The sequence below is a fragment of the Moschus berezovskii genome, chromosome 8 (assembly GCF_049115385.1).
Source record: "Moschus berezovskii isolate FMDL1 chromosome 8, NW_MosBer_1.0, whole genome shotgun sequence".
Lineage (NCBI taxonomy): Eukaryota > Metazoa > Chordata > Mammalia > Artiodactyla > Moschidae > Moschus > Moschus berezovskii.
The window spans coordinates 37,384,384-37,410,345 of NC_142467.1; the positions used below are offsets into that span (position 1 = coordinate 37,384,384).

General features: G+C 39.5%; 1 protein-coding gene across 4 annotated transcripts in view; it reads right to left on the bottom strand.

Moving 5' to 3' along the window:
• Positions 1–1,883: 1,883 nt before the first annotated feature.
• GABRG2 (gamma-aminobutyric acid type A receptor subunit gamma2) overlaps positions 1,884–25,962 on the bottom strand; it is a 131,512-nt gene continuing 107,433 nt past the window's right edge. For 3 of the 4 annotated variants that reach the window (XM_088838349.1, XM_055429613.1, XM_088838348.1), the window contains 4 exons: positions 14,354–14,506; positions 5,608–5,813; positions 3,530–3,553; positions 1,884–2,159 (listed from right to left, as the gene is read on the bottom strand). In XM_088838349.1, the coding sequence (XP_088694475.1) occupies positions 1,884–2,159; positions 3,530–3,553; positions 5,608–5,813; positions 14,354–14,506 (659 nt within the window). The remainder of the gene's footprint in view (positions 2,160–3,529; positions 3,554–5,607; positions 5,814–14,353; positions 14,507–25,962) is intronic. The other variant, XM_088838350.1, reaches the window with a different exon arrangement.

Consider the following 25,962-nt stretch of genomic DNA (forward strand, 5'->3'; position numbering starts at 1 on the left):
TAACAATTCAAAACAAGAAAATAATTAATTCTATTTACACTTGTTTGAGGTTATATACTACAGCACTGATACAGTAAAGGTTTGTAAATATGGCAGCTATATGTATTTCAAGATTCATCCAGATGACCTGATGATGACTTCACATGGTTTTCTATTAACAGTGACACTTTCTCTTCTTTTCTACTCTTTGTATAGTATCTGCAGCTATGATTGAATTCTGACTTAAAGAAATGATTGCCAAAAGGCAGAACTGATGAAGGACGCTATTTTAGAAAAATAGGAATTCAGGATGCGTACATGAAAATGGAGCTCAACTCATCACGTTTGAAGCCTGGGATAGCCACTTCGTGTGAGTACAGTATGGTCAAATGAGGACACAGTCATAGACTTGACCTCCTTAAAAGTCTTTCAGGTTTCTTGAATTTCGTAAATGTAAATATCATTCAGTCCATTTTGCTTTCCACAGAGCAAAGAATACTACATTTGGACACCAGTCAGGTATGACTCCTGCTGTGCCTATGTCCTCAGTGAAAAAGTGGATGGGTCAGGATTGCCTCACCCCCAGACCTGGAACCATACTACACAGATTCTAATTATGCCCTGGTAGACTCATTTCTGTACAGAAATATAGGACGTAAATATTGTTCTAAAAGGAATATGGTCTTTGCCTAAAGTAAATGTGTAATAATGAACAAAAATAGTCACACTTCTTTGGATCCTTCTGTTTACTTTTACAAGATCAAATAGCAGTGGATAATGCCTGTGTGAAAAGATGAATCACTGGTTCCAGACCAGTTCAGAAAGCTTTATCAGAGGCATCTAAAGCCAGTTCACTTCAAACCACATTCACTGGCATCATCTGTGTGCCAAGCACTCTACACGGTGCTGAGGACCCGAAGAAGAGATGACAAGGATTCTGCCCACAAGGCACTCACAGTCACTAGAAGCAGATCGTGAGCGTAAGTTCTGTGATGACCTATTATCCTAAAAAGAAGAAAAAGCAGCAAGCACATACATTTATTTACTTTATACTCTATGAAATTGGGCATATTTCGAGGTGGCAAATGTCAATTATCCAGTCTGTATTTTACTTAGTGTTGTAATACGTCTTACAAGGAAAAAAGAAAAAAAAAAAAACAAGATGTTTGAATCTTCATGCAAGAGGGAGAAGATTCCTCTCTCCTGTTCCAAACCCAAACCCATACAATTACATTCATGATTCATTTAGAGCCCAAAGACACAGAATAAAAGACAATATGATGTTAACTTCAGTCCACTTGTTTCAGCTCTAGAGAGATGCATGCATTAAACTTGAAGCATTCTAGGTTACTGAAATATTTACATCATTGTACATGTGATGTGGAGAAAGTTTCCTTCATATCTTGGAATGGAGATATTATAGATTTCTAGGCTAGGTTCCTATATTTAAAGCAGGTTGTGATTTTTCTCAAATAGGGAGATAGCCTTTGGGGATCAAATTTACCACAACTTGATCCCAGAACAGAGGGTAGACTTTTGGGTCTTTTGCATCTAATTGTATTTTGAATTCAGGAAGGATAACACCATTGTAAATAATAATGGCTTTCACAATTGTAATTGTTGTAGCTGAAAGAAAAGCTTGTTTTGTTTCAATGTTCTTGCTCTAAGTTCACTTTGCCTTGCAGGTTTTGAGACACAGCAAACATTATACTTCAAATTACACTTACCATAGGAGAGTTGGGTGCAAACAATATGACATGAATACAATTTACCAGGCTGGAATACAGAAACAAATTCAAAGTATGGTAAACTACACAGGGGAGTATGTAAGTAGACCTAGAAAGGACATCTTCTCTTCATGAGATTTAGTGAGTGAGACCCACACCAGTAACACCCATACCTCTTCACAGGTAAAGGTAGGAGACCCAATAAACCAGATTGAACAAGCAGAAAGCAGTGGGGAAGAAGATCCGCGCATAGGAGTCCATCTTGGCAATACGGATATGTATCCTCCCGTGTCTCCAAGCTCCTGTTCGGCAATCTTCAAAACAGCAGAAAAAACTGGCACAGTCCTTGCCATCCAGACACTCATACCCGTATTCTTCATCTCTCTCTTGAAGGTGCGTGGCATTGTTCATTTGAATGGTTGCTGATCGTGGGCGGATGTCAATTGTAGGGGCCTGAGATGGAGTAGGAAGGGAGAGGGATCAGAGTTAGTTTTACCTGATAAATCCCAGACCACGTCTCCACAATGTCCCCAGTGTGCGAATGATGAATCTGAAAATGAGTACTCAGGGAATTGCTATGACATCATGATCTACAATGGTGAAATTGAACTTAGAAGGATAGCAGTTGCAGATTTCAAATTTTGAGCTTAAGCAGTGCAGCTGAAAATAATACCACCAAGCTAATAGCTATAGCAAGATTGAACACCAAAAGAACTCAAAGTTTGAAGATTTAAATCAAACAACTACATGGAATCTTATTCTAGTAAGTATTAGATGTGAGGTTGGTTACATGGAGGCATTTAATGGTGTTGCATGTGAGTAGGACAGAGAAATAAAAATGAATCAATTGTGAAATCAAATTTTGTGTACATGCTTGTCTATATAGGCAAATAGTAAACCCTGTTACACTGAGCAAATGTGTTAAACGCTTTTAACAGAAAATGTTAAGCTATATATAAATACAGAAGCTTATACTTTAATATAGTACTTTTCCTAACATCACCCTTTAGAAGCTTCAGAATGTCAGCAATATTAAACTACATGTGAGTGAAATATTTTAAATGTTACTAGCTGTCAAACTCTCTTGAGGATTTGAGAAGAAACTAGTACCAATTAATTAAATGTTAATCTAATCTTTGCTTCTGCACCAATTATAAAATTGCTAGAAAACTCAATTTATTTAATGTTAATTTGGTAAGTTAGTTTTAGGAATGATATAAATACAAACCCTATTGTCTCTGAATCAGCTATCAGAAAGTTTAGCTGAGAACAGAAATCTCATTGAATATTGTATGATAGAGCAAAAAGGCCCCTGGATAACCCTGGAAGGAAGGGATGGGTGTTTTAATTTAAAGCATTTCAAAGACAGTATCTTTTTTATAGAACCAACAGGTAGAGTTCAGGCCAATGGAGATTATTATATGTACTTATTGAAAAACAATCCTTTTTTGAATTAGGACTTACAGAGTTAAATTTTACGACATAAATGGAACTTGGTAGGTACAACCAGTGAAACTGGATTCCATTTTTATCTGCAAAGAGAGGGTAAGTCTTGGCTTTGATGTTTAATGAGGCCCACTTCACTAATGACATCTCATAGAGCTTAGAGATTTTTAGTCTCATGTTAGGTCAAAATCTCTGAATTAATGTAGGGTTGCTGCATCAACTCTAAAACTCTAAAGGACTTTCTCCATCTTAAATGTGTTATCTCTAGTAGAATGCTTAAATGCCTATTCATAAAAAATAAATAAAACACCATGTAAGCATTAATAGTTAGATCTAGCAGTTGCATGCAGTGAATTTCCATTCCAAAAACATTATACCTTGAAGGAAAACATCCGAAGAAGCTTTGGGTTTGTAGACAGAAAAGAGAATTGCATTTTTTTTTTTAATTAAAAGAAGGGAAAAAGGAAAAAAAAAAGAGAGACAAAATAAGATAAATTAAAAATACATTTTGAAAACACAGCAAGTGAAATGAACTGAAATTATAAACACAGAAGGACAGTTCTGAGCTCGGAATAAACTATATGCCTAAAGTTGGAAAATGAAATTTTGGTGATTCCTAGTGAAATCTTTGATAAATTAATCTGCAGTGATCTAACTGCAAAATTCAGTGCTGCCCACTTGTAAGGAAGCTTTGTTGCCTATTTTCCCTGTATAGAAATGCTGATTTTATTTTCTGATTATCATTAAGGAGGCCTTAACTAGGAGAGTCTTGACATAATGAACCCAGGAACATAGTAAATGGGAAAGTGAAGCTTTAGCTTCTCAGTCACAACTTGGACTCTAGCTAGTTCTGATAAATCATCTGATTGGGGCTTAAAAGGGAAATGTGCATATAGTTCTTGGATAATTTCATTTTTGCAGTTTCTTCATTTCCCTTTCTCCTCTGTGATCTTTTCTCTTTCTGCCATCCTCAGGACCAGGACTCTGCTCTAAGGAATCCAAGTGTTTCTATCTCTGCAACAAAATTTACTCTGCAATAGAAAGGGCCAAAGGGCTTTGTCCACTGTCAGTCTTCACTCCCTTGTTACTACTGGCAGGTAATAATGCTGCATGGCAACAGAATCATCTTTTGGGGGGAAAATGAAATGGCAAGTGAATAAAGGGGGGAAAACAAAAAGAACACAACAAGGACAATGAAGTAAGGATAGAAAAGATGCAAAGGTAAAGAGAGGCCATACAGAAAAAGAAGGGGCTGCATAAAGTGTAGTGACTGGAAAATTGAAGATAAGCATTTCTTTTGCATTAATCATCAAGAATAATGATGCATCTTTCTTTACCTGTTATAATGTTTTACAGTCAAATAAACATGTGCCATTTGTCAAATTTCACCTGGGTTTCTGAAGATGCATCAGGATTCAGGCTAGAATCAGCGGTTATAATTCAGCTCCCCAAAGTCCATGGGTCAGAAAGCTAGCCACTGTCATGGCCTTCACAATGGAAAGGCTATAAATTCAGGAGGGTGGGTGAGTTCCTTTACTCCATTTTTGGAAAGAAATGGACCTTCACTTTCATCGGCCCTCCTATGAACCAAACACTGGATTTAAGTGGGCAAATGGGTAGCCACATGCTCTTTTCAGCATCCATAATAGAAAACAGTTACTCTAGGCTTTTATAAATGTGCTTCTTCAACTCTGTTTAAAGTTTGGTGGCAAGGTGAAGTCATCTTCAGTTCTGTTCAGTCACTCAGTCATGTCCGACTCTTCTTACCTGTTTCCAAATCACTGAACTCAATCCAGGTTGGTAACTATATAAATCAACATCAGCCATCATCATCAATTTAAATGCCAGGTACTATTTAATGTCTTTTACATCCGTTACATTTATTTCTCACAGCAGCCTCATAAGATATATATAAAATGATAATCATTTATATATGAGAACATGGTAACAAAGGGAGGCTCAAAATATATATTTTGAGTATAAAACCAACAGAAGTCCTCTGGCAATGTACACACACACACACTCTAAATGATTTGCAAAAATATGGTCACCTCTGAAACTTTAAGAACCTCATGGCTTACTATTGGAAAGCACTGGATGAAGGACTTAAAGCATCAGTAATTTTAAAATATTACAGTTAAGAATCAGAGAGCTGAAAATCAGTGAAACCTAAATAAAAGCTACTAAATAAAAGATGAATGCAGTTTCCAGTCATGCTTATTCTCCCAGTGAAATGAAGAGAACTATAGTCTGCCTCAGTAAATCAGGTCTCTCCCAATTAACTGATGAACATAATGAATCCTGGTAGCCTGGCCAAACTCACACATGCTATCTTCACCTTGGGGCCCAAAGTATGGATAGCCCACAAATAGGCCAAGCAAGGCCAACCCAAAACAAAACCAGGTGATCTTTCTGCATACAAATGTCAAAGGGCCCAATGAGAAATGATACATACAGGGTTTTTCTTCTTTTTGTCTTTGTCCTTGCTTGGTTTCCGGTTGCTGACAAAATAATGCAGAGTGCCATACTCCACCAAAGCAGAGAAGACAAAGATGAAGCAAACAGATACAAAGAGATCCATCGCTGTGACGTAGGAGACCTTGGGGAGAGACTTCCGGGCAATGGTGCTGAGGGTAGTCATTGTCAGGACAGTGGTGATTCCTGGAGGAAGGCAGGATAAAACAGATCCTGTGACCACATCAGCACATTGGATAACTGTCTCACTGGTGAGACGAAATGTCTTTTGTGAGTTCTGAGGAGTGGCCTCAGTTCTGGGAAAGGAGGCTAGACTGGAATTCATTCACACTGTTCACAGATACGTACCGCCTGCCTACCATGTGCCATCTCCCGTATGTGCTAAGAAATGTGCTAAGAATGTGCTGACTTTGTGCTGAGAAATAAAATAGACAAGGTCTCTGCCCATATGTCCCTTATGTATGCCCATATGCATTTCAGTGAGAGACACCACCAAGATGCAAGGAAGCAGAGAGAAGTATGATGACAGATTATGGTATGAACCGTGCAGAAGGATAGGGGCGGTGAGAACTTAGGTGGAAGGCCTGTTTGAGGAGGTGATATTTAAGGTGAAGCTTAAAAAATTAGAAGAAACCCACCTTCTGGCTATCAACACTAAAGCAGCAAAGAGTTGGACACAACTGAGTGACTGGACTGAACTGACTAAATTAATTAAAGGGAGGTTCTGAGGAAGGGAAACCTCATCTGTTTTTGATTATTTTCATAAGCCATTTTACTGTTCAGTTCAGTTCAGTCGCTCAGTCGTGTCCGACTCTCCGCGACCCCATGAATCACAGCACACCAGGCCTCCCTGTCCATCACCAACTCCCGGAGTTCACCCAAACTCATGTCCATAGAGTCGGTGATGCCATTCAGCCATCTCATTCTCTGTCGTTCCCTCTCCTCCCGCCCCCAACCTTTCCTAGCATCAGAGTCTTTTCCAGTGAATCAACTCGTCGCATGAGGTGGCCAAAGTATTAGAGTTTCAGCTTTAGCATCAGTCCTTCCAATGAACACCCAGGATTGATCTCCTTTAGAATGGACTGGTTGGATCTCCTTGCAGTACAAGGGACTCTCAAGAGTCTTCTCCAGCACCACAGTTCAAAAGCATCAATTCTTCGGCGATCAGCCTTCTTCATAGTCCAACTCTCACATCCATACATGACCACGGGAAAAACCATAGCCTTGACTAGACGGACCTTGGTTGGCAAAGTAATGTCTCTGCTTTTTAATATACTCTCTAGGTTGGTCATAACTTTCCTTCCAAGGAGAAAGCGTCTTTTAATTTCATGGCTGCAAATCAGCATCTGCAGTGATTTTGGAGCCCAAAAAAATAAAATCTGACAGTGTCTCCACTGTTTTTCCATTTTACTGTTACTTTCATTCAAATAGTAAACTGGGGGAAAGTGAGACACAGTGAGTGAGAGAGAATGTTTTGTGTATTCATCCTTTTTTTTAAACTTTTTATTGGAGGCTAATTACTTTACAATATTATATTGGTTGGTTTTGCCATACATTGACATGAATCCGCCCTGGGTATACATGTGTTCCCCTTCTTGAGCCCCCCTCCCACCGCCCTCCTCCCCATATTCTCCCTCTGGGTCATCCCCGTGCACCAGCCCCAAGCATCCTGTATCATGCGTTGAACCTGGACTGGTGATTCGTTTCACATATGATAATATACATGTTTCAATGCCATTCTCCCAAATCATCCCACCCTCGTCCTCTCCCACAGAGTCCAAAAGGCTGTTCTTGAATTTTTAGAATACCTGGGATGGGCGGCCAAGTCACAGTGATGCTATATAAATAGAAGTTACCTAGTTAAGTTATGCAGAGCCTGCCCAGGAGTTTGCATTTTATTCAAAGTGTAAGGAGAAACCCTTTAAGGAGTATTAAATAGAGGAGGTACTTTGTGTGTGACTGACATGTTCTGATGTATAAATTATTTAGAGACTATTATATGATGAAAATAGGCATCTCAGAAGTGATATAACTAATATTTACTGAAATGTCCTCTTGCCAGGCACTATGATAAGTATTTCATGTGCATTCTGTCTTTGAATCTTTACAGCAGATATTTTCATTTTGATTTTATAATTGAGGAAAAGGAAGCCAAAAGACAAGCTCTGTGTCAGATAGTAAAGTAGCAGAAAGATTTGAGCATAGAAGTTAAATATCCAATTTAAAACACTTCTTTTTCCCATTGTACAACAGTGCCCAAGAAAACTAGTTCTCAGTAATAATTTTTTAACAACAAAGTTAAGACAACCTGTATGTATTTACAGCTGAGTTATTTATAACAAAGGCAACATGGATTCAGTATTTGAATAGGTTCTAGCTTCAGTTATAGTAACTCAATTCACTTCAGTATTCTAGGTTTTAGTTTCTGCATGTTTGACTATCTTTTTGAAGACCCAAACATTTCTTATCATGCTATGATTTTAATTCAGCATTTCTTATCATGACTGGATGCAACTTTTCTGTACTCTTTACCATCTATAGCCTTGTGATTTAACATTTTTGTTGGAGGCAGGGGAGAAGGGAAGTTTCTCTTGTCTAATGCTGTGTGTTCACGCTAGTAAAATCATGATCAAAATTCTCCAAGCCAGGCTTCAGCAATATGTGAACCATGAACTTCCAGATGTTCAAGCAGGTTTTAAAAAAGGCAGAGACACCAGAGATCAAATTGCCAACATCCACTGGATCATGGAGAAAGCAAGAGAGTTCCAGAAAAACATCTATTTCTGCTTTATTGACTATGCCAAAGCCTTTGACTGTGTATATCACAATAAACTGTAGAAAATTCTAAAAGAGATGGGAATACCAGAGCACCTGACCTGCCTCTTGAGAAACCTGTATGCAGGTCAGGAAGCAACAGTCAGAACTGTACATGGAACAACAGACTGGTTCCAAGTAGGAAAAGGTGTACGTCAAGGTTGTATATTGTCACCTTGCTTATTTAACTTATATGCAGAGTACATCATGAGGAACGCTGGGCTGGAAGAAGCACAAGCTGGAATCAAGATTGCTGGGAGAAATATCAATAACCTCAGATATGCATATGACACTACCCTTATGGCAGAAAGTGAAGAGGAAATCAAAAGCCTCTTGATGAAAGTGAAAGAGGAGAGTGAAAAGGTTGGCTTGAAGCTCAACATTCAGAAAACGAAGATCATGGCATCTGGTCACATCACTTCATGGGAAATAGATGGAAAAACAGTGGAAACAGTGTCAGACTTTATTTTTCTGGGCTTCAAAATCACTGCGGATGCTAATTGCACCATGAAATTAAAAGACGCTTACTCTTGGAAGGAAAGTTATGACCAACCTAGAGAGTATATTAAAAAGCAGAGACATTACTTTGCCAACAAAGGTCCGTCTAGTCAAGGCTATGGTTTTTCCCGTGGTCATGTATGGATGTGAGAGTTGGACTGTGAAGAAAGCTGATCGCCGAAGAATTGATGCTTTTGAACTGTGGTGCTGGAGAAGACTCTTGAAAGGCCCTGCAAGGAGATCCAACCAGTCCATTCTAAAGGAGATCAATCCTGGTTGTTCACTGGAAGGACTGATGCTAAAGCTGAAACTCCAATACTTTGGCCACCTCATGCGACGAGTTGACTCACTGGAAAAGACTCTGATGCTGGGAAAGGTTGGGGGTGGGGGAGTCGGGGACAACAGAGAATGAGATGGCTGGATGGCATCACCGACTCTATGGACATGAGTTTGAGTGAACTCCGGGAGTTGGTGATGGACAGGGAGGCCTGGCGTGCTGTGATTCATGGGGTCGCGGAGAGTCGGACACGACTGAGCGACTGAACTGACTGAACTGAACTGAATGCTGTGTGTTAATTCTCACTATTGCTAGGACCAAGATACTTCTAGAAGAGAGTCAATGTCCCTGCCTCGAAGAGCAGTGCTGGGAAACTCAGAAGGAATCAGAAACAAGAAACTTGAGGAGCAGGGGAAGGCAGCTACAGAGATTAAGAACAGTATCACCGTACAGGAAAAGAGAAATAGGATTTTCTTCTCTCTGTACAACATGGGTACAGAATGCTCCAAAGATAGTTAAGGGGAGCCAGCCACTCTTGAAGAAAGGTTAAGCCAAGAAGGACACTGACATTTCCCTTCCTAATTCCTCAGGTTTTCTTTCAGAGACATTTTTGAAGAGTTTGTGTATGTTTCTAAGAACACTTAGCTTAGTATCAGGTTTCTATGATACATTATGTGTTATGAAATTCTAGAGAAGGGAAAGATCAATGTTAGTTAAAAGAACTTCACAGAAAGAGGTAGCCTTTAATAGAGGCCCTCCACAAGGAAACTGTAGTCAAAAAGACTGAGGCCTCTCTCATGTTCCATCATTAGTAATTATGGAGTAATCTATCTCTTTGTCTAGTCTACACACTTCGTGACAAGAGACAAAACATGGATCTTGATGTCCACTGTAACCCCATAGGGAGTATAGAGCTCGGACTCAATATCTATTGAATAAATAAAACGATTGAAGAATAGTGTATACACGAAAGATCAAAGAGACTCAACCTACATATGAAAATAGGAATCCATATTGATGGTCTGGGAGGATCTTCGTTTGACCAGGTACTATGTCAAGTATATGTATAATAATCCCAGAAAACCCTCAAAATGAGGTAATAAGCACTGTTATCCTTCTTTTTACAAGTGAAAAAAACCCCAAAAACTGAGCACAGAAAGAATAAACCAGTAAGAGATAGAGATAACCTACAAGCCCAGCAAGACTGACTTTAAATGCAATGTTCTAAACCACATGTTGTATTTCCTCTCTATAAATAGGTCCGTATCAGTCCTGAATATTCATTGGAAGGACTGATGCCGAAGCTGAAACTCCAATACTTTGGACATCTAATGCGAAGAACTGACTCATTGGAAAAGACTCTGATGCTGGGAAAGATTGAAGGTGGGAGGAGAAGGGGATGACAGAGGATAAGATGGTTGGATGGCATCACTGACTCGATGGACATGAGTTTGAGCAAGCTCTGCAAGTTGGGGATGGACAGGGAAGCCTGGCACGCTGCAGTCCATGGGGTTGCAAAGAGTCAGACATGACTGAGCAGCTGAACTGAACTGAACTGAATGTGCAGGATGAAGTACCACATTCTTAGGAGCTATTAGGGATTTAGCTATCCCAAATCCCTAATTTGGGATATGACATGGATCTGTGAATCTTCCATGTTGTCATGATGGAAACATAAGAGTGGCCTAGCTTCTCAAGTACAAACTGGGGATGGTAGTGACTGCATAAGGCGCTCATGAAGATTACATTAAATCATGAACATAGAGTGACAATTCCTAGTAAGGTCTCAATAAATGTAAGGTGTTATTATCATTTACTTTAGAGAAGAAAGATCTGCTTCTCAAAGTAAAAAAGCTTCACTTAGATTGTCTATGTATTAATTCACACAGAAGTTCTTGATTATACCTAATCACAGCTGGTAATTTCAAAAATTAATTGGCACTTTTGGTCTTCACTTCACTCAGGCCTCAAACCAAAAATGACCTATGAGAAGTGAAAATATCAGTATTCATAGCAGATATCATGGATAAGTTCACTTAAGAAAATTTGGCATGTCTGATATTATTAGGCTACATGGAAGTAAGTTCATCACAGGCATGTAAAAGAAGAATCTTGAAAAGTTCCTTCAAGATATTTTCAGGTCTGCTTGGAGCCACAGAGAACAGTGAAGAACAGACAAGTAGTAATTCTAACTGATTTACCAGCCAACAACAAAATAGCTTAATGTGTTTGGTTTGTTCCATGTGGTTTTTAAGTCCAGTTTTGCTAAGCAAAGAAACTAGATTTCTCTTACTTGAGACAGATGAAAAATATCCATAAGCTTTTATCAGTTCCGCAGTCTTGGCATGAAGTAAGCTCTTCAGGCATGTTGCTTACCTCATAACTTGGGTGAAAAATGCCAAGAGGTAGTTTCTGTTTAATCCATCATCCTTATACCATGATTAAACCTCACCAGCTACCACCTGTGTACTAAATGATACTCAAGTGTTATAACTTCAAAATGACCTCGAATGTTGTGATCTGCACTTAGAAAGCAGTCTCTCTCTTAGCCATGTGGATATATTTATGTCACTCATCGAACAACGTGGCTCTCTGTTTTTTGTGGCAATAAACTTTAAGTTCACAGGCATTTATTGTCATCTGGTTCAACTCTTGATTGCAAACACTGGAAAATGATCTAGGTCAGTGTTCCTAAACCTGATCACGCCTTAGGATCACCTGAGGAATTTTTTTTTTTTTATCCTAAATTCTACCCCCCCACCCCACTGTGTGCTCTCAAGAAATTAAATAAGCATATCCTGGGGTTGGGCAAAGGCAGCTGTACTTTTGAAGGCCCTCTACTGTTTTAAATACACAGTTAAACTTAAGAAGCAGTGATCTAGAGACCTGAAACTGCAAAGCTAAAGCTGAGAAATTGGCTCAACTCACCGCCCCACCTTCTCCCACAAGTGGCCCTTCAACCGGGCCTCACACCCAGAGCCAATCTAGGCCTCATCAGCCAAGGCACACATCTGCTATCTGCTGGCAGTGACCTTGTGAGTGCCATTTAACCTTATGGTGCCTCTGCTTCCTTAGCTCTAAAAATGTGATACTAACCTTTGTTTTCATTACAACTTCTACATGCAGTTATTCTAAAAAGTAGGAAAAGCCTGAGGACCACACTGAGGATGCCTGGCTTACAGTAAATGATCTATGAGTAAGAGGAGCACCTACCTGCCATTTGTTCTGTCCCTCCTTCCTCAGCCTACTCACCTTGCTTGCTTCTCCCACTGTGGCTGGTGAGCACTCATTGATCAAGTGGTGGGAGTGAGCTAGTACTAAAGCCTTAAGAGGGTTTTTAACCAGCAGGAATCTAGACTTCAAGAGAGGAGACTGATTTGAAATCTCTCCCTTAAGATATTTTTGGGGTGGGTGGATTGAATGCATCAGTGTGCTTGTTCCATCCACTCATAAGCACATGCATTACTGGAGTAATCATAGAGGTACCTGCCGTGGACCAGGTACTGTACTGGGAGTGAAGACGATATTGACAGATATCCTGATGTGACAGACACAGAAAGCGAGTAATGTGGTACATTCTACTCATTATGACAAGTAATCGTCCTAAAAAGTAGCAACATATTTTGGGTTTGTCTTAGCATGTAGCATTAGACAAGATATTACAATTGTTAAATACAGCCTGTAACATAAAGTACCGCCTATAACAGAAAAAATCAAAATAACCTTATTTTGAAACAGATGGGAGACTAAATTTGGTTTGGAGAAGAACAAATATGCAAATGATGTCTTTTTTGCCCAGTAATCATTGCTGCTCTCAGTTTTAATAACCTGGTACAGATCACTTTGTTAGAAAATGACTATAATTGCAAGTATTTCTGAGGCCCTACTATGTTTTGTGCTCTTTGCATGGAGGACCTGATTTAACCTGATACAAACCCCAACAGTCAGGTACAGGAAATGATATTTCACATGTGAATAAAATGTGGTTTGTAGAGACTAAAGGATGTATCTAAGGCCATGCCGTGTATGAGGGTTGAAATCCATTTGTTGGACTTCAAAATCCAAGCTCTTAACTATTGCATGATACTGCCTCTAGCAAAAGAGTGGACAGGAAATGTGCTTCTAGTTGTCACATAGATGATGAAAGAGGATAGCAGCCTTATAATTCATTTTTCAATAGTTTTAGTTAAGTCTTTAGCAAATATTATGTAGAGTGAGAATTCTATTCATGGACCTAGCCTCCAGGGTTCCTGTGAGTCTGTGGCTTTGTAATAATCTTTGAATCCTCTTCCTTATGTGAGGAAAATGATGTAAAACTCTAAGACAGGTATCACCAGACAAGAGATTGAGCGAACTCCAAATAATCCTTCATAGGTAATCATATCTTCTCCAAAACAATCTTTTCAACAGCTCTTCTTCTGTACAGAACCAGTTATGTATATGTATGTCTTCAAATGTCATCATAATTATGCGTGTTGAAATTAATCAGTAGCCAGTGGTGTCCTAGTACATGTGTAACAATTGATTCCCTAGGAAAAATGTGCCCCTGATTTTTTGTGTTTATCTGTTTCCATGGTGTTAATATTTGCACATTGGTTGATTTCAGGCTACCCAACTGGCATCACTGAACACAGTATTGGGAAAGGATAACTATGATCAATTCTAATGGGTATACAACTGCCCAGAGACCAAAACAAACAAAAAATTTCCAGAAAAGAAGTTTTCTAAAAAATTTTTATCCCCAGTTACTTTATTTAAAAGATTACTAGACCTGGATTCTATCCTGGATTCTATCCAGGTCTAGTTGGGAAGATCCCTTGGAGAAGGGGATAGCAAACCACTCCAGTATTCTTGCCTGGAGAAACCCATGAACAGAGGAGCCTGGCAGGTTATAGTCCATGGGGTTACAACGAGTTGGACACCACTGAGCAACTAACACTTTCAAAGCAAGGAGAGAATTTAGCAAAACAGAACTAAGAAGCTTTAAATACTGTTTTAATATGCTAGTTTTAAATAAATGGCTCTTCTGTGTAATTACTAACTGAATTAAAAGCAAATCAACTTAGAAGGGGCAATAAAGATTAGTGCTGTTCAGTACGTACCTTGGGATACTACAACACAAGAAATTGTCTCTCACCTAAAGAAGTTCTGGCTGGAACAGCATCCTTATTGATCCAGAAAGACACCCAGGATAGGACAACAATGAGTGTGCAGGGGATGTAGGTTTGGATGGTGAAGTAGCCCATTCTTCTGCTCAGGTCAAAATAGACAGTCATGACCACATAATCCCCTGGAACAGAACAAAGATGGACCATGAAAACCCTTAACAAAACTGGAAAGCATCTGAAAATAAGCATGTATATCACTCTCATGTGCATTTGAAAGTTTTAATCCACCTGCATTGAGAATAAAAAACAACAAAAAGCAAAACCCAGCCTGTACGCACTGCTCTATTTAAAATGGATAACCAATACGGTCCTACTGTAAAGCCTGGAACTTTGCTCAATCTTATGTGGCAGCCTGGATGGGAGGCGGTTTGGGGAAGATTAGATACATGTATATATATGACTGAGTCCCTTCCCTGTTCACCTGAAACTATCACAACATTGTTAATCAGCTATACCCCAATACAAAATAAAAAGTTATAAAAAATACCCAATCTGTACTGAATTCCGATCCTTTAAAAAGCAACGTGACTACAGGATGAAAGGAAATACCTTTGAACATATTGCTCATATTTTCTTCTTTCGGGTGATTTTTTACTTTGCCGTCTCTGCCAACTTAATACATTCTTTCAGGTGATGTTTTACTTTGCCGTCTCTGCCGACTTAATGCACACAATGTAAAGTTTTTTATTTGGTGCAGAGGTAGGGGAATCTGTTTCTACCCTGTGCCTCTCTTGCTTGCAATGAATTCTAATCTTTGGTACAATTTCCTCCATACAAACCAGAGAATTTCCCTTGTGCTCGACACTAATAGATGCCTATTTACTCAGTTTATAAACAAATTCTTGTGCTGAGACATTTTCTCATGTTTCCATTGAATCAAGTGGTTTTCCTTTATAACAGTTGCTTCAGTTTGTAATTTCTTGTTCATCCCTGTGGTTGTTTTTGTGACACCTGTCTCATTGTTAACTTGTATCTGCGTGAGTCCACAGACTGTGCTTACCCTAGCCCTTTCCTGCCCTGTCACTACACTTAGCATCCCACTGGATTCCAAACAGGCACTCAGTACATTTGTGAGTAAATGATTAAATGAACAATGTATTTATATATTTAACTATGGAGAAAGAAACAAAAAATCAGGAAGTTGTATTTTGGAACATTTTGGTTATAAAGGAATTTATATAAATATTCCAGAGAGTAGACTAATTAAGGAATCCAAGAATAACTATACAGCTATGCATGAGAACAATGTAATGTGACGCAGTCCCAAGTCTCTGTAATTTGTTAAGATCATGATACATGCATTGTTTTCGCTTTACAGTACAAACTATAAAGTACTTGTATAGTATATACCATATTGTACCTTATAGCTCAGACTGATATAAGAGAACATCACTTTCAAAGACTGTATCTGCTCTCTTAATGTGAGGTGACACATGAGACCACTTTTCAACTGTTGTTTCTTCCTTCCTTATAATTTGTCCTAAAACAAATGGACAATGAAATCCAGATCACATTTTTTTTAATTACTTGACTTCATGTCTGTGTTTCTCTACTTACTTAGATGATTTAAATCTGATTTGAAAATAAGGCACTTTAGAAGCTTCATGCTTCTAAAGAGAAGACTGACTTAGCTTGATGAGTTATTACTACTTAGTCCACTCCTTCCTTCCCTCTCTCCAGCTTCACTCCACATTCTTCTAAGCTGCTGAGACAGAAGACCCTTCACTGGGTACTCTTTGAGGGAGTAAAGATTCTCTGCTAACCCTACCGTATTTCCTAAGTAGGACTATGATTACTTCCTAACACTGCCCTTCGGTGGGCTGACAGACTATCACTTGTCAGAGTCAGGCCTGGTGAAGGCAGTGATAGTGACCCAGATACTAATTACAGAATTAAGCTTCCATTAGAACATACAGTTCCCTCTCTGAGAGCAGTAATTAGCCATTATTTAGCAATTATCTTTGAAAAGTTTAAGGTAGGAATTTTCTTCTTGATCATAAATAGATTTGTGTTAGTTCCCTGAGATGATGCTTCTCTGTGTTGATTTATTTGGCTTTAGGCTATTTAAAGTCATAGCATTTCATATATTTGTTTAGTCTCTGATTTTGTTCTAATCTAGAATATTCTTCAATTACAGCCTGCCTCTATTTATTAGAAAGATATTTAATTGGAGATGATCCTTATTAGTGTCTTTTTCTTTCATGTTCCTCTCACCACAATACCAGAGGCAAATATAAGTTTCTTATTCTAACTAAGAAACACAGGGTTTCTTTTTAAATAATCATATTCGGGGGCACTTTTTCTCCCTAATTTTTCAAGTCCTTGAGAATTCTCTGCATGCAAATTATAATATTTTAAATAAATCTAGACAATTTTAGTAACATCTTTTTACTCTTTATCATGCAAGTAAATGAGAATCTACACATTGGCATTAATGATCTGACTCTTTTAAAGGTGAACTTTAATTTTGCCTCAATTTAACAGATAATTATCTCAATTCAATTCTCCACTTCCCTTTAGGTCAGAATCTTGACTTCCCTAGCCTATTTATCTATCAATTCCTATTTTAAGGAAATAGCTTCTGAGCATCTTTCATCTTTGCCAACAAATCCGAAGCTTTTCTATCACTAGATTATGGATTCAAAGTTGGGAACAGGCCATTTAAAAGCCAAGCAGCTTCACAGTGACAGCCTGACATCTGTCTTATCTCTAAGGCCACATCACTTTTTGTATTTTTAAAAACTCTCAGGCTGAGAAGCCTATAAAATCAAATCCCCTGAAAGTGCCGCATCAGTGATTTCCCCAAGTCCAAAAGGCTTAAATGCCCACCAAGTCAAAGGTGGTTATTTCAGCCACTTCAAATTTATTCTCTTGATTTATTCTAACATGATACTTAAAGCCATAGCATCTTAAAAAAATTAGTTTGGTTCCCTGATTTTGTCCTAATTAAGAATGTAATAGAAACAGGCTATGATTGAGAAGACATATCGTTTGAATAGCACCCATTAATGTCCATTATTTTTTGTAAGATTCTTATGTCTAGTTTTAGGAAGAGAGCAATGTCAGTGAATAATGGCCTTCAGTAATTATTTTTTTTAGTTGTCTGTCATATTAACAATTTGAAAGCTTTAAAATTCAAATTTATTGGAGTATTTAGGCTCTTATACATGAAAATACCTCCTTATTAAAACTTGATTTCATGATAAGATATCTGCCCCTCCTGAATGCCCCAAATAATAGAAAGAACTATTTTCTGGTTACAAGTAATGAGGGCCTACTATGTGCAGGCACTGGCCTGAATACTTTGCATATATTTTCTTTAAAACTCCTAAACATTTTGTCATGGTGGTGAAAAAACTAAGATTTCACCTGGTTCCTCTCCCATGATTCCTATTCCACTTAAATATAGTTGAATAGAGTGCATATTTGGAGAAGGAAATGGTAACCCACTTCAGTTTTCTTGCCTGGAGAATCCCACGGACAGGTGAGCCTGGTTGGCTGCCGTCTATGGGGCTGCACAGGGTCGGACACAACTGGAGCAACTTAGCAGCAGCAGCAGCAGAGTGTATATTACTCTACTGGATTAATTTTGAATGCATAATTAGTGTTGATATACTTTACTTTCCTTTTTCTAGTCTCTTTTTTGTCAATAAATATTTTTAATCACTTTTATGCAAAGAGCACTAAATTAGGTAACATGGAAACTAACATCTAAGAAATCTCACAGACAGATTCTAAATTAAATGGATTAAATGAGAACAAGATTGTTTCATCTCTTACTACAACTCAGAGAGAGAGGTATTGAGACAATGCAGTGAATGTTCCTTTATCACTCCTTGTTAAACACTTGAATCTGAGACCTGGTTCCACAGGGCTGGTTTTGACCACAGGAAGGTAGGAGAGTTCACTGGCTGCAAATTCATTTGGGGAAAAGGGTTTTCTGAAATTAGATCTATACCTCACCTAACACACAATAATAAATTTGAGATGTCTTGAAGATCCAGATTTAAGCATGAATATAAATACCACCCAAGAAAGAAATATAAGAGAACACCTTCATAATCTTAGTGTGGACGACGCTTTGTCAAAGCACAACATAAAATATAGAAGGCATAAAGGAGAAAAAAATTATGAGTGTATCATTTTTAGAACTGTGGTTCCAAATAGGAAAAGGAGTGCGTCAAGGCTGTATATTGTCACCTTGCTTATTTAACTTATAGGCAGAGTACATCATGAGGAACGCTGGGCTGGAAGAAGCACAAGCTGGAATCAAGATTGCTGGGAGAAATATCAATAATCTCAGATATGCAGATGACACTATCCTTATGGCAGAAAGTGAAGAGGAACTCAAAAGCCTCTTGATGAAAGTGAAAGAGGAGAGTGAAAAGGTTGGCTTGAAGCTCAACATTCAGAAAACAAAGATCATGGCATCTGGTCCCATCACTTCATGGGAAATAGATGGGGAAACAGTGGAAACAGTGTCAGACTTTATTTTTTGGGGCTCCAAAATCACTGCAGATGCTGATTGCAGCCATGAAATTAAAAGACGCTTGCTCCTTGGAAGGAAAGTTATGACCAACCTTGATAATATATTAAAAAGCAGAGACATTACTTTGCCAACCAAGGTCCATCTAGTCAAGGCTATGGTTTTTCCCATGGTCATGTATGGATGTGAGAGTTGGACTGTGAAGAAAGCTGATCACCGAAGAATTGATGCTTTTGAACTGTGGTGTTGGAGAAGACTCTTGAGAGTCCCTTGTACCGCAAGGAGATCCAACCAGTCCATTCTAAGGGAGATCGATCCTGGGTGTTCATTGGAAGGACTGATGCTAAAGCTGAAACAGCAATACTTTGGCCACCTCATGCGACGAGTTGACTCAGTGGAAAAGACTCTGATGCTGGGAAGGGTTGGGGGCGGGAGGAGAAGGGGACGACCGAGAGTGTGATGGCTGGATGGCATCACCGACTCTGTGGACATGAGTTTGAGTGAACTCCGGGAGTTGGTGATGGATAGGGAGGCCTGGCGTGCTGTGATTCATGGGGTCGCAGAGAGTCGGACACGACTGAGCGACTGAACTGAACTGAACTGAATATACTTCTTTAGTTTTGAAAGGCAAAATACTGCATTTGAATAAAATATTACCTAAATAAATTAATCAAAGGCTAATATCAATGATATGTAATTAATTCTCATTAATTATTGAAAGAGACCCACATTTTTAACTGGGCTGAAAAAATGAATGAACAATTCATAGGCACTAGGTATAAAGAAAGATTCTCAACCACATTAGTGGTCAGTGAAATGCAAAGTAAAATAATAGTATTTCATTTTTAGCCTATAATATTGGGAAAAAATAAACTGGTAATTTCCAGTACCACAAAATGTGGATGAAGAACAGAGCTATACACTCTTGGCAGGGGTGTAGACTGATGTAAATGGAAAGGTAACCTGGAAGCATGTAAAATATATTTTACTTCTCTATATTTGGAATAAGCACTATAGAAAAAAATAGTTTTTAAATATTGCCTTTTGATAGGCACCAAGTTTTTTTTTAAGGTTTGCTCTGTGCCCAAAAGTATGAATAGAATACTCAGTCCTTGGGCAGAATCCCACTCCCTGAGTTTATGTACCTAGTGGAATAGAGCATAGTGGAAGAGAAAAAACTTTCAAATTTAATCATGCTGCTTATTTCTATGCTGTTGCTGCTGCTGCTGCTGCTGCTAAGTTGCTTCAGTTGTGTCCAACACTGTACGACCCACAGATGGCAGCCCACCAGGCTCCCCTGTCCCTGGGATTCTCCAGGCAAGAACACTGGAGTGGGTTGCCATTTCCTTCTCCAATACATGAAAGTGAAAGTGAAGACACTCAGTTGTGTCCGACTCTTAGCGACCCCATGAACTGGAGCCTACCAGGCTCCTCTGTCCATTGGATTTTAGAGGCAAGAGTACTGGAGTGGGGTGCCATTGCCTTCTCCCTACTTCTATGCATGACACCCCTAAGTATTCTGCATCCATCACTCGCCCACCATTCCCAGGCATGGCTTAGGCCTGCAACTCTTCTGAAATTACATTCAACATTTTTCCAGCAACTAGGTCCTTGGAGGTCGAGAGAGGGCGAAACAACTAAGCTGTAATCCTTGCCATCAGCGAGTCCTCTGGCTAAGAATGACATATGAATATAGCATCATTACTCCATGGCATGCATGCATGCTTAGTTGCTCAGCTGTGTTTCCTGCATTGGCAGGTGGATTCTTTACCACTGCACCACCTGGGAAGCCCTACTCCATGGCCCAAGGACTATATAAAACATAGCTGTTAGTTTATCTCATACACCCTGATTAGATGAAGTTTCTGGCCAGCATATTTCTAAAAGTTCTGCTTAATGACGTTAATCTTCACAAACCTTAAAGAGGTCCATTCTCTTCACAGATAGTCCAAACTCCTTAGTATGGCCTGTAAGGCTATCTGTAATTTGAATTTAATCTAGGTTTCTCTCCCTCATCATTCCCTTCATGTTCCCAAGGCCCTAAACAAAAGAAATAGTTTCATTTCACACTTCTATGATTTTCCTATCCTTATTCTACCTGACATCTTATCTCTCCCAGATTCCTGGTGCTGCTAAGTCGCTTCAGTCATGTCTGACTCTGTGCGACCCTATAGATGGCAGCCCACCAGGTTCCTCCATCCCTGGGATTCTCCAGGTAAAAATACTGGAGTGGGTTGCCATTCCCTTCTTCACCCAGATTCCTATCTTATCTCTTTAATCTTTTTTACTCATTTCAACCTTCCATCCACCCCCAGCAGCAGCACACACTGCAGACATATACCCATACTGTGACTAGACCTATGTTAGGTGGTAGCAATCTTAAGTAAAATTTAAAGTTAAAAATCCATTCCCTCAGTTGATCAAGCCAATATTTCTAGTGTTTTAATATTTATTTAGAGCTAGTGAGTACTGTGGGCTTCCCTGGTAGCTCAGATGGTAAAGAATCTGCCTGTAATGCAAGAGACCCAGATTCAATCTCTGGGTCAGGAAGATCCCCTGAAGAAGGGAATGGCAACCCACTGCAGTATTCTTGCCTGGAGAATCCCATGGACAGAGGAGCCTGGCAGGCTATAGTCACAAAGAATTGGACACCGCTGAGGGACTAACACCTTCAGTGAGTAATATAATAGCACAGATTATAAAATGTGCTCAGTTCAGTTCAATTCAGTCACTCAGTCCTGTCTGACTCTGGAACTCCATGAATCGCAGCACACCAGGCCTCCGTGTCCATTACCAACTCCCAGAGTTCACTCAAACTCATGTCCATCAAGTCGGTGATGCCATCCAGTCATCTCATCCTCTGTCGTCCCCTTCTCCTCCTGCCCCCAATCCCTCCTAGCATCAGAGTCTTTTCCAATAAGTCAGCTCTTATGAGGTGGCCAAAGTATTGGAGTTTCAGCTTTAGCATCAATCCTTCCAATGCACAGATTACTAAATGATAGAAAGCTCAATTAGATAGTGCTGGTCTAAGCTAATCTTTCTAGAAAGCATTTATGCTCATGCCATTCCCTTCCAAGTTTTTCAGAATAAAATCCATACTACTCAACAAATGATTCTAGTCTACTTTCCCCTGATCCACAACGAACCATCCCAGCTGTATCTCCCACCACTCATAATCTCTCCATTTTATGCCCACCCAACCTGATTTACCTTCTGTACTTCCAAGGGCTTGTCCTCATTTGCCCTCATGATGTCTTCAGTTCCTGAAACACCCTCCACATCTCCAATCGTATGATTCACGTGTATCTCCAAACCCTTTCATTATTGCCCATTGATGTTAAAAGCTAAATTAAAAGGTTTTAACTTGTCCTGTAGGAGTTCTTATGGCATTTCCCTGACTACTCTCCAGCTTCATCTTAAATAGTATTTCTTTACACTCCAGCTGGGGTTCTTACAGTTCCCTTAAATGCTCCCTGCTACCACTCACAAGGTGGCGCAGTGGTAAAGAATCCACCTGCTAATGCAGGAGACAGAAACACAAGAGACACGGTTCGATGTCTGGATCAGGAAGATCCCCTGGAGCAGGAAATGGCAACTGGCTCCAGTATTCTTGCCTGGAAAATCCCATGGACAGAGAAGCCTGGCGGGCTACAGTCCATGGTGTCACAAAGGGTTAGACACAACTGAGCAACTGAGCACACACCTCTTACCTTAGAGTCTTCTCTCATGCTGGTTCCCTCAGTTCAGAATCTAATATCTCCATCTCTACTTAACTCCATTCTTTCTTCAGATGTAAATTAATGTATCCCGTCATCTAAGAAGCCCTTAGTAGATCAGATGTTCTCAGTAAGCTCTCACAGCACCATATGACTCTCATAGTGCTGATCTTGCTAGGAAGTATGTGATTGGTGTGAATATTGAATTACACTCTAGATTATAATTAATTCATGAACTCCATGAAGTAACTGTAGCTATTTATCTCACTATTTTACTCTCATTATCCAGTACAGAGCTGGTACACCCAGAAGGAATCCAACGATTATTCATCAAATGAATAAATGTTTTAGCTCATATGGCCATGAAAAATATCATGGGTGAACTATACACCCAAAGCATTAAGACCAGGGCAGAAATCAAGGTGGGCTTTTAAAATACTAAATTTTACTTTAGAAATTATTGCTTCTGGAGATATTTCTTACTGGATACTCTGGTGAACTTAATCTCTAGAGATGTAGATATAAGATCACAGAGAGTTGTTAGCAGCCCTGACTGCTTGCCAAGAAGAAATGAAGGGAAATTAGCCACATCAGAGTGGCTGCATAAAGCTCATTAGAGAATCAGTTGGTGATTTGAGTTTTTCAACTAGATGCAATTAGGGAGAAAAAAGGACAAAGGGGCTTGGCTGCTGAAACAGCCTTCACTGTCTTCCACATTAAGTCTAATAGGTGTGTTTTCATTTCAAAACTTGACCATATTGTATAATCTGTTGCTTGTTCAAACTCACATGTTGATGAAAAAGAACAACACAGCAATTGGAGAAAATACAATGAAAAATAAAAAGTGTAATTTGTCATTATTTTCCGGGCTAAATCAATCTTTTCAAGACTTCCTCTGACTTCTCCACTGAGGAATGGGAGCATAGGGTTGTCATGAAGAACAGGAGATGCTTCAAGCCAGAAGGCAAGAAGAAGTCCAGAATTCCTGCAAGGGTGACGTTTGGGGGTTCAGCTATTGGAAAATGAGGAAAGCACACAAGGGCAGGGGGGACCTGCTAAGCATGGATTTGCTTCAGCCCAAGGAGGAGAGCTTCCCGGAGGTTCTGGAACAAAGGGCGCAAGCAGAGTTAGCGCCACTTGAGGCCAGAGTGGCAGTCACTTGTCTTCCACAGGCTGAGGTGAGGTGGTCTGAATCTCCAAGTTCTGAGGGCCCTGCGTTGCTCAAGGACATTGTCCAGAGAAGGGGATGGTGGTACACTGTCAGCATCCAAACTTTGTAGTGCCTGGAAAATGGGGCCCACCAGCTCAGAGAAGGCAAGGTGAAAGAGGGGGCATCCAAAGTGCCCACTGCAAGGGCTGTGGAGTTAGGCTGGGTTCACGGGTTCTAGTCCAGTCACTCACAGGTTGTGTAATTTGAGGCAAGAATAGAAATGATAAGAGAATATATTTCACAGGGTTAGCATGAACATAAAAAGAATTAACGTATATAGTGTGGTTGGTAAGTTCCTGGTATACAATAAAAGATCCATTAATGTCAGTTATGATTACAAAGTATTTTAATCTATGTAAATAATTAACAAAACTCTGGCACGTACAAGCTAGAAGAAATACAGTCCATGGAATTCTCCAGGCCAGAATACTGGAGTGGGTAGCCTTTCCCTCCTCCAGGAGATCTTCCGAACCCAGGGATCAAACCCAGTTCTTCTACACTGCAGGCACATTCTTTATAGCTGAGCCACAAGGGAAGGCCAAGAATACTGGCGTGTGTAGCCTATCCCTTCTCCAGCAGATCTTCCCTACTCAGGAATCAAACCAGGGTATCCTTCATTGCAGGTGGATTCTTTACCAAATGAGCTATCAGGGAAGCCCAGTTTAATCTATGGAAAATAATTAACACCATTCTGGCACATATAAGCAGAGGAGAAATGCTACTAAACATTCAGAAGAGAATAAAAATTAGAAAGCGTCCTAGCATTTATTCATGTCAATCAATTCTATCCTCTCACAGATTAAACAATTGAGATCCACTGAAAAAGACAGAGTTGCAGACCCAAGACTCGTGCCTCCCAAACCAATACTCTTTTTGGAGTAAACAGCCTGCCCATTTTGAGTCAGTGGTGAGGATCATGGAGACAACGCAAAACAGAAAGTGGTATAAAGCAAAACAGGAAGTGAAACAATTACTGAATAAGGTTAATATAGAAAGCTGGTATGGATGACTAGGAGCCCCAACCACAAGAGAAATTCCTTTTATTTGCTTTTAAACCTTGTATAATAGACCTGTTACTTTTAAGAGAGTGGAAACTGATTTGTCTAAAATTCTAGACTAACACAGCAACCATTCTAGAATTTTCCTTCTGGAGAATAGCTCTAGATGAAAGGAAGCTCAATATTTGCAAAGCCTCCAGGTAGTGAGATAGGCGATAGACAGGCTCCAGGTTGGAAATTCACAATTGGCCAGTCTCCTCTCCGCATTTCCTTAGGCAAGAGGTAGGTGGGCTCCGCTGAGGAATTTATAATCAGCCTCCTGTTTGCTCTCCAAAAGGGAAGTAATAACAGAAACAGGGTAGATAGCCAGTGTTTGTCTCTTGTAAACACCTCAAGGAAATAATCATGGCAAGGACAGAGGCAAAAACCCTGTCTGAGTGAAGGATAAGGGAGACACTACACAGGCACAAAAAGTCTCTTTGGAGTCAAAGGTCAGGGGATAATTCCAGGCCACAGTGAGTCTTGCTCCTCCCAGAAGCATTCACTTTGAGATCCGTCAGTGTGCATGCTGAATTTCAGCTGAGCTATTTCATATCCTAAAAGTCAATGCTGTAAAAATGCTGCACTCGATGTGCCAGCAAATTTAGAAAACTCAACAGTGGCCACAGAACTGGAAAAGGTCAGTTTTTATTCCAATCCCCAAAAGGGCAATGACAAAGAACTTTCAAACTATCACACAAATGAACTCATTTCACATGCTACCAAAGTAATGCTCAAAATTCTCCAAGCTAGGCTTCAACAGTATGTGAACCCAGAACTTCCACATGTTCAAGTTGGATTTAGAAAAGGCAGAGTAACCAGAGATCAAATTGCCAACATCTGTTGAATCAAAGAAAAAGCAAGACAATTCCAAAAAAAAAACATCTGCTTCATTGACTATGGTAAAGCCTTTGACTGTGTGGATCACAACAAACGGGAAAAGTCTTATAGAGATGGGAATACATGACCACCTTACTTGCCTTCTGCAAAACTTATATGCAGGTCAAGAAACACTAGTTAGAACAGAACATAGAACAATGGACTGCCTCAAAATTGGGAAAGGAGTATGTCAAGGCTGTATATTGTCATGCTGCTTATTTAGCTTATATGCAGAGTATATCATGTGAAA